Source organism: Berghia stephanieae, chromosome 1 (assembly GCF_034508935.2).
Source record: "Berghia stephanieae isolate SIO BIC M18660-M18661 chromosome 1, UCSD_Bste_1.3, whole genome shotgun sequence".
NCBI lineage: Eukaryota > Metazoa > Mollusca > Gastropoda > Nudibranchia > Aeolidiidae > Berghia > Berghia stephanieae.
This window is the reverse complement of record NC_088360.1, coordinates 70706508-70719844: the sequence shown is the minus strand read 5'-3', so window position 1 is coordinate 70719844 and position 13337 is coordinate 70706508. Positions and strand designations below refer to the sequence as shown.

At 34.3% G+C, this 13337-nt stretch overlaps 1 protein-coding gene across 1 annotated transcript in view; it reads left to right on the top strand.

The window, feature by feature from the left end:
* The first annotated feature begins 608 nt into the window (after window positions 1-608).
* Window positions 609-13337, top strand: part of LOC144980927 (uncharacterized) — a 30031-nt gene continuing 17302 nt past the window's right edge. The window contains exons 1-10 of the mRNA XM_078928869.1: window positions 609-777; window positions 2909-2958; window positions 5497-5619; window positions 7700-7790; window positions 8645-8775; window positions 10347-10437; window positions 11158-11285; window positions 12048-12144; window positions 12384-12502; window positions 13103-13214. Of these exons, the coding sequence (XP_078784995.1) occupies window positions 2923-2958; window positions 5497-5619; window positions 7700-7790; window positions 8645-8775; window positions 10347-10437; window positions 11158-11285; window positions 12048-12144; window positions 12384-12502; window positions 13103-13214 (928 nt within the window). The 5' untranslated portion in view covers window positions 609-777; window positions 2909-2922. The remainder of the gene's footprint in view (window positions 778-2908; window positions 2959-5496; window positions 5620-7699; window positions 7791-8644; window positions 8776-10346; window positions 10438-11157; window positions 11286-12047; window positions 12145-12383; window positions 12503-13102; window positions 13215-13337) is intronic.

Sequence of the window (13337 nt, the reverse complement as noted above, 5' to 3'; positions counted from 1 at the left end):
TTCGTAACGTCACTTGCAAAACATCCCGGCAGGAAGAATTTGTGATATTCCGTGCGCACCGGACTTGGAACGGATAATAATGTTTGGTCGTGCGGATATGTTGTCTGGTGGTATGGCACTCGCCTTCGGATCGGAAGGTCCTGGGTTCGAGTCCCGAGCAGCGCATAATTGAGTCATAGGAAAATGTTCTTTAGTCACATTCTCTCACTGCACTCGGATGTAAAATGAGTAACTGGCTGTTTACAGTATTGTTTCTATCCGAAAAAAACATTGTAATATCTCCTAACAGGCGTCATGTCTCATCCTTTAAGTGCTGCGGTTGGCTAGGGACCCCTTGTAAAGCGCTTTGAGTTTAGGAGATATTGTTCTTTGTAAAAGCTCAAGGTTTTTAAAAATGTTATAATTTTTTGTTTTGTTTTGTTTGTTTTTTTGTCTTTTAAAATAAAATGTTCAAAAATTTGCGTGTGCGTGTGTGTGTGGGGGGGGGGGGGGGGGGGGGGGGTGCGTTGTTTGATTTTTGTTTTTCTTTTGTTTTTTTGTTTTTTTCTCTCTGAATTCTATTCGCTACTTTTTGAAGTCGGAACTGGCTACGATGAACTCAGACCATCTGGCAGCTGTTCTTGTAACCTACCTTCAAGGGCTGGAGAGTATCAATTTGTTTACTTATTATTGAAGTATTATTTTTTTGTCCATGTCAGGAGTGCTACTCGACGATAACAGAATTTCGAACGTTAATCACAAACCAAACTCTCCAACTCTAAGATCCTTCTTCTCACGGTAAACCTGATAAGGAAGTTATTTTTAGATTTGTGCTTAATGCTAATTTCATCCTGTAAATTAATACACTCCTTGCCCTTTCGCTTTCACTTCAGTTCGATCCAAATCCAAAGTAAAAAACGTCCCCTTTTATTCTTATTATTTTATTAGATTTAGATCTCTAGCCTTAAAAAATAGCAATAGCAGCGAATCGATTTTCTCAGCTCACGTCTGCACCAGATTAATTTCAATGTGACATTCTGAAAGAGGACATTTCCGTCGTCCATTCAAAAAGATTTATACGGAGTTACAATTACAAGGCGCGCCTACTAATAAACACTTCTTCTAGACTAAGATTGACAAAACAACAAAAAATCGAACTAAAAATCTTAATCTTACTAACTTAACACTAGCCTAGGCCTATATAAACGGCGCTGTCATCAGGAGATTTTTTTTTCATAAAAAACAACAAACAATATTTAGAATTGAAACAAAGTTGCATGATTTGCCCAAAACGAGCTTGGTGTCTGTCAAGAGTTGATCTAAGCCTTAGTTAACTGACACTTATTCACACTACAATTCAAGAGGCAAATCAAATATGGATGAACTTCCATACAGGCGCCACTCAGGGAAGACCCGTGATCATACATCAAATGTCATGGGTTATATATAGCAAGATATGAAGTGAATAGAAAAGTGCCAGAAGACAATAGAGAATAAAAATTATATATAGGAAGTGTCTAGGTCTTGGGAGACCAAGATTTTGGCTTACAGCGTAAAACCGTATATTCTTTTATTTTTATGGAACTTTTCTTTCTGTTTTTAAGAGGTGCGTTTTTTTCTTTTATTTATTTATTGCTTGATTGTTTTTTATTTGTTTTTTTTGCTAGTCTTGTTGGGTTTTTTTTAAAAAGTTAAGCCTTGTAATATTATTATATTATTATTATTTTTATTATTATTATTATTATTATTATATTATTATTATTATTATTATTATTATTATTATTATTTTATTATTATTATTATTATTATTATTATTATTATTATTATTATTATTATTATTATCACGCCCCTCCATATAAAAAATGCTGTCTTTTATTTAGTTCATGTGTGTTATAATTATAAGACAGTTTACTTTACAAACTATTTCAACTATACATATCAAGAATGTCAGTTAGATTTGCAGATTTGGTAGTAAAGCCTTACGAGAATGTTGAAATGAGTGGTGATTTCAATGAGTGGTCAGAAAATTGGAATCGATAGCAGATTTTATGGGGTGTCCAAAACAGAACAATTTTAACCATCAATTTTTAGCTGGTTTGGTGTTTTCAGTCTACAAGAATCTTTCGATTGAGAGGACAAAAATGATTGGATTGAAAAGAAAACTGACACAAGCGTTTAGTCTTATGTGTTACTCAGCATATGATATTTTGGTTAGAATGTGGAGAATCCGTTGATGTGTACATTTCAAATTTGAAAAAATCTCGTTTCGATGATGGGACAGCATAAACCAGTGTGAATTTTTAAAATTTCCAGATTACAATGATCAAAAATTTAAAACAAAATCTGTCATTAAGCGATCTATCTGGATAATGGAGAAATCTGGATTGTAGAGTTCCAGTTAGAGAGAACTGACTGTTCAAAGTCTTACTTGTCCATATTGAGCCTTTTTTAAAACTCATTTTACACCAGAGGCAAGTGAGAGAATGTGAGTAAAGAGGTATTTCTATGGACTCAAATTTGCACCATGCAGATGGGACATGAATCAGGATCTTCAAAACTGAATGCGAGTTGCATACCATAAGGCCACAATTCTATTTAATGTACACAACTCTGACTATCTGATATTTGGTCCATCTAATGTCAGAGGTGCATTTCAAGTCAGTTTTATGCTGCAAGATGGAGAATATATATGTTGATCTTTTAGAAAAGTATTATTCTAAATGAACCTCATCAATACAATGAGTTGCTTTACTTTAAAATTGCAGTTATACTTAAAATTAAAACCATTTACTTTTCATTTACTATGTACATTCATTGATCGAAGATTTTGAATCTTGTTTTTTGTTTAGGGTATTGTTTCTCATCTATTATACTTCTCTTAAGATTTCAAAGTTGATTTTTTAATATAATTCTAAACATTTATCAACAGATTTGGTTGAAAAGATGTCGTGGGCTCTGAACGAGGATATCTCTAGAAGGGTATGCATGATAAGACATATTCAGTGGCCATTTTAATAAAAGTAGTGGACTGTCTCAGATCCTTGGAATGTTATGCATTATGTGTTAGATGCTCAACGATAATCCTCAGATGGTTTTTAAAAAAGTATTTATTTTCTAAGAGCTTGGTAATTATCTTTACATGGTATTGACAAAAGTTTTCAAGATTGCAAAAGAACAGACTCCCTCAAGGATCGATACTTGCACCTATTCTTTTCAACATTTATACCAACGACCAACCTGAGTTTGAGAACATCTGAAGGTTTCTATAAGCTGATGATCTGTGTCTTGCAATCCAGCCTCTGATTTCAAGACCCTTGAGGAGAGACTAACAGATACCCTGAAGACACTCTCTGAGTACTATTTGAATAACTCATTTAATGCCAACCCAGGAAAACTCAGATGTGTGCCTTCCATTTAAAAAAACGGCCAAGCCAACAAGGAAATAAACATCTCCTGGAATGGGAACACATATTGGAGAACAACACATTTCCCGTTTACCTCAGTGTCACCTTAGACCACACACTGTGCTTCCCTCAGCGCTCAAAGAGAACAAAAGCAAAGGTGGCAACAAGAAACAATCTCCAAAGCAAAGTTACATACACTACATGGGGAGCAGATCCAAAGTCAGTCAGGACAATTGCACTAACCCTCTGCTATTCATCAGCCGAAATCACCTCAGTAGTCTGGGCAAGATCCTGCCGTGCCAAAAAGATTGACACTGAGCAATATAATACCTGCCGGATCATCACTGGTAACCTGGAACCAACTGTAGTTCCAGTCTTCCATCTGGCGGGCATTGCACTTCCCCACATTTGAAGAGCCACTACTTCCAAAGCCTAGAAATATAAACAGGAAATGGACCTAAGGCACCCCCTCCATGACCACAACTCAATGACAAGTTTCAAGATGGAAGAAAGCATCAACCCTGACGATGCAGCTGTCTACATACTATCCACATAGAGGGAGTAGGACAATCATGCAAATGAAGCCGTTGAAGATTCAAGAGAACCGTCACGTGGAACTGAGCTCCCCAGGTATGAATGGGTAACACTCAACAGAGCACAGGCAAAACTTAGGAGTACAGCTGGAGGCATTAAAAAGTGGGGGCTAGCCAAGACCAGCTGGTGTACATGTAGGATGCCCAGAGCAGATGATGGAGCACATCCTTAGAGAATGCCAGGATGGGCCCAGCTGTGCACTGATTATGATCTAAGAGTCTGCTCCCCAGATGCTGTGGAGTGAGTGGATTTGGTGTTGGAGCGACAAGCTATGATGATGATGGTGATTTTTCTAATGCTCAGTAATTATCCTTGCAAGGTATTATGTTCCATATCTCTTATGGTTTTCTGGTTATATATTCCTAACATAGTTTGTCATGACCTGTGGCATGCAAGGCAAGATGAAACAAGAGTAGAAAAGAAGAGTGATATGAATATAACTTAGTTCATCTGAATAGTCTGCTTAATAGTTTTCAAGTTGAAACAGTTTGCAACACCAGTGACAACAGTCTTGCTGCTCTGAGGTCCCATGCAAATTGTTGATTTTGAGAAGGACAACAGAGGCACTAAATAGAAAGATATAAAAAAGTTTTGTTAACAAGCCTAGATGATATTAGAGTTTATCTGTTTATTTGGGGAGAAAAACAAAACAAACTGCTTTTTAATTGAAAAAATCTGTTGGTTTCAAATGTCAGAAATTTTACACTTAGGTCATATACATTGTGGAGCTTAATGTAGTTTTGTTTGTCCTCCATTCTGTTTAATCTAAGTGCTCTTACGTTTGTGGACCTCTGCATCTCAGCTTCTTCACCAAGTGAGCAATAAAAGTGATACCCAATTCTCAGTGTTATTGGGTAGGGTCAAAATGAATAACCTGTTTAATAATGAGAAAGCTTTTAATTTTGAAGGAAACTCAGTATTGCTGTTAAGAAATGATTGGAGAACCCGGAAATGAGTGAAGATGGAATTATGGTGGACAATTGTCAGGAATTTTGAACAGTGAGATGAATAGATAGAGCCATAAGGCCCATGGAGCTGGAGTTTATCCCAGTTTCTATAGCATGAAATGGACAATAGCAATTGCTTGCTACCCTTTGGATAGGAAACTAGTCTATCGCAAAGTACTTTCTGTCAGATCTAATCGAGCCAGCTACCCATTTACTGCTGGGTAGACTGGGGGGGGGGGGGTGGATTGGAAAAAAATTCTTGACTGCACCTGGGATCAATCTTAGTCCCTTTGTGTGTGAAGCGAGTGCTCTACCAACTGAGCTATCGGAACCCCCAAATAAACAAGTAGATATATGAATTATTAAACGAATGAATTAATTGATTAATTAAAAACTAATAGTTTACAAACATAGAAATACAATTCATCATACATTAAGTTTAAAGGATGAATAAAAAACGAGCCAATGAATCACAAAGTAAGCTTGTATAGAAAAATATAGATCTTCAAAACTTATTAAGAATTTTGGAATATATTATGAGGTAATGATAGATCAGTCTATTCACTTTGCAGAGCGGACAATCAGTAACCAGTCAAGATTTAGAGGAAAGAATAAATATGTACATCAGCGCTATGGACAAGGCCACCAGTGTCAATGATGAGAACATGAGTACACAATTGCAAAGGGATATTCAGGTAGATGAGCTGAATTTATTAAGCTTTTAATTTTGGTAACTAAAATTGAACTGAATTTCTTTTTAAGTAATCTTTTGAGTGATGGATTATATCCTCTGCTGTACCACTGAGTGTCTAGTTCAGATTTTAAAGTTTCGAATGGGAACCAAAGATAATTTCAAAGTCTGGATAACATGAAGTTTATAAAAAATTAAATCTGTCTCTGAAACTATCAATCAGAATACCTTAAACCTATAAATATCTTGGAAGAGAAAAAGTTGAATTTCAAGAATTTCTTTATAGAATGTGCAAGTTCATGAAATTATGGGATGTTTCTTGTATATGAAGTGTAACCAAGCCATAACACTCACTTTATTTTATATGTTTAAAAAATATTTATTTGACTTCAGGAAAGCCAAATTAGCACACTTCATCTTAACTGGTAGAGAGAAAAAAGCCCACATTAGCATAAAAATTGAAAGAAAATATTTATAAAAGTTGATTCCTTTAAAATTAGCCAGTCTAAGATTTCTAAGGGGACATTTCTTCCCTAATAGCTAATTTCCTCTTCAAAACCACTCATTTTGCGGTAAATCTGCTTAAAACCTCTCTTAGGATAATCATGGCAAATGTAAATGAGATGCCAGTTGAAACAAGTGGTAAACAACTGAAAAGAAAAATGACCAAATACAAAAGACAAATTCACCTGGATTGCACTCAAGTGGTCATGCTGATTAGATGATTTTCCAAATATGATCAAGTCTAGCCAAAATTTGTTTAAGATGGTACAAATCTTGTGGAAGAAGACTAGTGTTTTTAAAAAGAGTTGTCCACACATCATGAAGGGAAGGTTTGTTTTAATTCAAAGATGAGAATATGAGGAATTTCCTCTAAAGTATCATTAAATTTCATAAATAAAGATAAGTAAAAATATTTAACATTGCGCTTTATATGTCAAAGTAAGTTCAGCAGCACTTTTACATAAATTTTGGCTGTTGTGATTAGAGATTTGATCCACCATGGTATTCCAGCAAACAGTGACCTTGTTCTTGAAATCATTATTCTAGGAGGGGTAGGGAGGAACAAGATGGTCAAGAGGAGAAGACATTGCAGTGTCACACAAACAGGGCTGCCAAGTGTCCCACATGATGTGGGACCGTCCTGCACTTGGGACTACTGTCCTGCATCACAGCCTCATGTCTCACATTTCAACCCAGTTGTTTATAGTTATTGGTTTTAGGAAAACATGACTGTGGTCTTCTTCTTTTTCTTTCAGCTTATCCCGCATTTTGCAGGCTTGATATAATGAATGCCATATCTCTGTTTATCTCAATTCAGAGCATCATCTTCCTCCAGGCCCAGTTCTGTCATTTCGTCCTTTACCCTATCCAACCATCTGGTCTTTGGGCATCCCTTTTTCCTCTTTCCCGCTAATTGTAAGTCCAATTTTCCTTCCCACATACTCCCTCTCTGATCTCTGTACATGTCCGAAACATTTCAACTTTCAACTTCTTTATCTTGTTTCTTTGTTGTAACAAATTTGACTGTGGTATCATCCTCTGTAGTCAATCACTACACATTTTCTGTGTCTGATTAGTCCCTTCAAAGTGAATGTAGTTGATGTCAGATAATATTATATTTTAGGGGGCAATGACCAAGGTATTATTATATAATGCCTCCAAAACATGGGTTCAATGACTGAGATATTTTAAACTACATCTAATTCGTATTTTTATTGTGTACTGTCGGCTTCTGTCCTTTTTTGATTTTGGCAGTGCATATTTATATATATATATATATGTGTGTGTGTGTGTGTGTGTGTGTGTGTGTTTGTGTTTCTGTCCCTCATTTTGACTCTTTGAACTAGGCAGCCCTGCACAAAGGTCTAGGGTTTGAGCCTTTATTGAGGCATCCCAATTCCTTCAACAAGAAATATCCCCTATCACCCACTTTGCTGACACCTGGGTTAATAGGTCCAAGTCTCGCCTAAAATTGATTCTAAAGCTATTCTTACAAAGGGATCAAATCAATGAAACAGTTTCTTATTTCATTGATATATGGATCTCTCTAAATGCATTGATTTTCATTTAATTCCTTCCAGCACCTTGTGGATTTGATGGAAAAAATTTCCTCTGGCCAGTTTGTCATGGACACTGAGGTCCCACCTCCACTAGTGATGACACCAATTCATGGTAAATTAATTGCATAGATTTAGTTTCAGAGAGAGGAATAACATTTTTATATTAGCTAGGTATTTATTTTCCAAAATCGACTTGAATTTGTTGAAGATTTTTTTCCAATGAAAGGGTTACTGCAAAAATCCTGGATTTTAGAGTGATTTCTAGTTCATATTTATCTTGGGTTTTTCTTATTTTCAAATTATTATTTTTTAAAAAGACATTTCTAAAAAAACACCAATTTGTTTTTAATAATCAAGGATTTACTTCATCAAGACTTTTTGTGTGGGAAGGAAACATACGATTAATGAAATTAATGATGAATTTATATTGCTCATTTTCCATGGTTCAGCTCAAAACACACAAATTACACCAGCCGTAGATTAAATCCAAAATAAATTTACTTTTAAAAGTTTTTTTTTTTTTTAATGGAAAAAAAAAGTATAATTTAGGACCTTCCGAAAGGCGTTTCAATAAAAGCATTGCTTTAAGATCTTGTTTAAAAGCAGATTCTGAAAATATTGATCTTAAATTAGGGGTAAAGTATTCCATAATTCTGAGACAGCAGTATTGAAAGTTCTACATTTTTTAGAGCTTTTCTTAGGCATTGCAAGGCTTAATTTCCCATTGATCTTAAATCTCTGGCTGGAACATACAATTCAACCATATTAATATAACTAGGAGATACATTTATGAACAGAAAGAGCAATTTTAACAAGCGTTTAAACATTTGGTATATGTAAATTTATAAACTGACATCAAAGGTATTCTGACTATCAGAATTTGTATCTGGATTTTAAAATTTTACCATATATTAGAATTTTTACAAACTGTGACTTAATCTTACATATAATGTATGCATATTGCAGATGTAGTGGCCAATCCTTTGGGAGAACTATCTTCACGTTTATCTGACTATCACAAAGCTCTCTACTTTGCAGAGGAGGAACTTTCAGAAAACAGACTTGAGAAGATTCAAACCCTTCAAAAAGGATTACAGGTAATAATCATCTTAATTATAAGAATATGTCATGCATATTCATTAGTACTTATAGAATTAAATAATAACAAGCTTACCTGTAAGGTGAAATATGATGATTCCATTAGTACTACATGATACGTATATTCCTTTACTGCCCAGCCACAGCTACCCTGTAAATCAAGAGGTTTCACCTAGTAGAAATAAATGTGCTTTGTTAGTTATAGAAGAAAAGATGTAATGGAAATATAAGGAGTAAATATGGTGTTTATATAGTGAAATAATATACAAATATACAATGTTTCAGAAGGTGACAAACAAAACATACAAATAATAACGAGAGAAAAATCAAAAATTAAAAAATATAAAGAATGATCTCTCCTTCCAACCCACCCACTCCCTCCGATTCTCTCGCACACATACAAACATATAGCTATTAACAGATACGCACTCTCCTTCCCCCTCCCCCCTTCTCTTTCTTTCGGATTAGGAGGGCGAGTAAAAGCTCTCAGTGTCTCAACTCCTATAAATATGCCCCTATGCCCCTTTCAACTTTTTTTAACCGTCATACTCCTCTGTGCACCAGTTTTCAATTTTTAATTTACATTTCCTTTCTCTATTTCAGTCACTTCCCTCCCCACTTAACCCCCTCCTCCTTTTCTCTTTAATAATATTTATTTCATTCTATAAATATAAATTTTAAATTATTTTTTTTATTCTCATCATTATCTACATGTTTCTTTTCTGTTGTCTGAAAAAGGCCAAAGGCTGAAATGTCATATATTTGTGTATTGTTTCACCTAATGAGCCATATTTTCTCCTTATATTCTTGCAACAGTTTGACTGGCTCAATTAGGTGTTTTAGCTATTAGAAGAAAAGTAGTGTGACTGAAGAGGTTTTTATATACCACCATATCACCTTTGAATAGTGAGGTATCATTAGAAACGGCCTTCTTCAGTGAAGGAAAATGTATATCATGTAATACCCACGGAATTATCATCAAGTTTCACCTTACAGGTAATAAATAATAATGTGGAGTTGAATGTAAGCTTCAATTTAATTACAAAAACAGATCAAATGAACGTTTCGGGTTTCCCCTTTATCAACAAAACAGGATGAATGAAACACCACAGATGAATGAGATGATGTGGCAGTGGCGTAGTTAAGATGAATATTCATCTTAACTACGCCACTACCACATCATCTCATTCATCTGTGGTGTTTCATTCATCCTGTTTTGTTGATAAAGGGGAAACCCGAAACGTTCATTTGATCTGTTTTTGTAATTAAATTGAAGCTTACAATCAACTTCACATTATTATTTATTGCTTCGAGCAGCAACGTTTACCTTACAGGTAAGCTCATTTAATTTCTAAGCATGAAATTTGATTCCATAATTCTGATCTTTCAATATCAGATTGGGGCAACAGGTCACAATTGATTTTCTTTTGACATGAAGGAATTTAATTATTCCTTAATACAGTTACTGATAATGTTATCAAAGTAATTCATTCACCTTTTTGTAGACTTTTCAGATATCCTTTGCAGAAGACATTAAAAAAAAATTTCTTTAATTTATGATAAATTCCAGACTATTCACAATCTTCAAAAGCGAGCACAAGCTGGTTTTCCTATAAAAGAAGACGAGATACCTGCTCCTGTTGTTATTCCAGATGATTCAGGTAATATTAGAAAACAAAGATTGTTAAAAGTTTATCTTTATTCTCATTGTCATACTGATGGCAATATTTTTTAATTTTTTGATTTTTAAAGAAATTATTTAAACATTACAGAAACATAAATCATTATATTGTATGCACATTACATTTATTGTTTTTGTTGGCTGTAATAGAGATTACAATATAATCCTTTGCCATGCCCCTAATTTTGTTCAATCTCTCAAATTGTATTCAACAATTACCTGCTGTACAGTGTGTTTCTTTATTATTGACACATTTCAGATTTGAATAACTCCAAAGCTATGTAAGATTTCATCAAACGGTTTTTTGCTATAGGTACAAAATTTATTTAAGTTTTGATTGATATAATTCTTAACACTGTGCCCTTTGGAAGCTGATTTATGATGCCATGAGTAGAAAAGGGTAATTTTTAAATAAATCGTGATTTACAGTGTATATGTTTTTAATCATAGACACATCCATTTCGTTTTCAACATATTAATTCAAATATTTAAAAATTATCTGATATATTAGTAATCATGTGTTTGCGCACTTGCCGATCTAAAGCACCATGTTACCACCACCCACAAATAAAATATCATTCGATTGAAAACGCTTTGCCACATCCAGTTATGGTCAGATATGTAACTTATTTGTCTCTTGATTACACCTTTTTTTTCTCAATGCCATTTAAATCACAACATTGTTGACATATGTCCACAGAGTTCGATAATGATGCTATAAATACCATCTCTACTAGACTAGAGCAATACCAAAGTGCTCTGAATTTTTGTGAAAAGTCGACTGGTACAGATCGCCGAAGAATTCCAAAATTACAAAGTTCCATAAGGGTAAGAAAGTGTAAAATACAAGTCTGTATAAAGCTAGTTTTCAAGCGATTTTGAGAAATGATGTGTGATTTTGGTCTCATCAATCTTGTTGAGAGCAGGGATGGGTGTGACTCAGCCGATCCTTGCATAGCAGTCTCTACCGCAGTTGCTGCACATGTAGTTTGACTGTGAGTTTAGTGCTTGGTTCTGCTGCCTCTCTTTCCTCCTTGCTCTCCTGTTCTCAAACTGCTTCTTTCTCCTCTCCTTGCCTCTCTTGACTCCTTCCCTCGCCGCATATCTCCAGCCACTGTCAGTGAGCGATGCTCAGGTGTTTGAGTTGATTTCTGTATATTTCATGTCTCGCTTGCAGACATCTTTGAAACGCAGAGCTGGATGGCCAGTTGGTCAATGTCCAGAAGGTAGTTCACCATACGTGATGTCTTTGGGTATGCGCCCATTGTCCATCTTGTGTACTTCACCAAGCCATCACAACATCTGTTACAAGACACAAAACCACATTTAGAGACACAGTAAGGTTTTTTTTTAAATCTGAATAATGGACTTATGAAGAATGGAATCATGGATTACTATTGTAATGTGCAGACATTTACTTTTGAGATCTGTACCACACATAAATTCTATATGAAGGCAATATAATTATGGTTTTGAATGAAGAAATTGATATTTGATTAAACATTTCTCTGCATTTAATGAACTTTATCATTGGCAGTCTAACCTCATCTTATATAATAATGAATTATTTGAAAATCCTTCCTTTTACAGAAACTAAATTTCCTGTTAACAAGAGCTCAAGTCAAACGGCCAGTGTGGCGTAAGGATATTCCAGCAGAGTTTGATTACTTCTACCAACAAAGCCCAGGCAAGCTAAAATAAATTACTTTAAAAAATATCATTACCTTTGACTTGCAACAAATTATTTTTTTTCAATTTGGTATAGAAAAAAATCATTTTTTGTCACTGTATTAAAACTTTTCATCATAAATATATTATGAAACATAATTTAGGGATGGATTGCTTTTGTTTTTAAATTAGTTAAACGTTTAAAGATTTGTTTGGTGTTAAAAAAACAATGCACATTTATATTTATTTCTCACACAGAAATGAGAACAAAATCAGAAAATGTCACCAAATTAACCATACAAGCTAGAGCTCTACAACATCGAGTCTCAAAGTGTACTAATCCCAAGTTACAGGAAACCAAAAATAACATAACTGAGGTAAACCCAATATGGCTTTATTTTTGTCAATGCTCACGTTTGAGATGAAAGCGATTATTACATTGATATGTGTGATGTTGTTCAATAAAGTTTTGTATTATACAAGATAGAATATTAATCCTGGATAACTCATCCTTGCTGTATGTTTTATCCCCATATATTTGTATCCGACATGCGGAAAGAAAAACGGTCAAATTCATGCCGTATATGAAGTAACATGTTAGTTTTCCTTTTTATAACTCATATTCTTGTTTGGTGGATCCTTTGCCTGAATCTGTGAGGGACTTTTGTGGTAATCTCAGACAGAAACACAGTTAGGTATTCTAGAAATCTATATGTGTTTTTTGAATAGAACTAGTCTGACTTTTATTGTTGTTGGAAAATACTTAGATACAAATGAAACTAGTCTTTTGGTCTTTTTGCTACTGTTTAAGTCACAAAGTAAAATAATAAAAAATATTTAATTATTGTGTTCAGTGCAAAAAAATAGCGCAAAATCTCATATAAGGAAAAGCTTCAAATCAAAATAAACACATTTGCTCGATTTGATTATTTATTCGTGAATTTATTTTTATTTCTTTATTTTGTGCCTGTTTTCAGGGATTGGAAAAATTGATAAATAAATGGACAGAGTCAAAAGTGGTTACTTCTGAAGATTCAACAAATCTCTCAACTTTTTCTGCCATGCTGGACAATCTTGAGAAGAATACAGGTATAGAGTATTTGAAAATTAAGATAAAAGGAGCAATCCCGGTTGAACTTTTTATGTTCTAATGCTATTGTTTGTTAATGAAAAGCTGAGGATAAATCCTCTTATATGTTACCTGCTTATTCA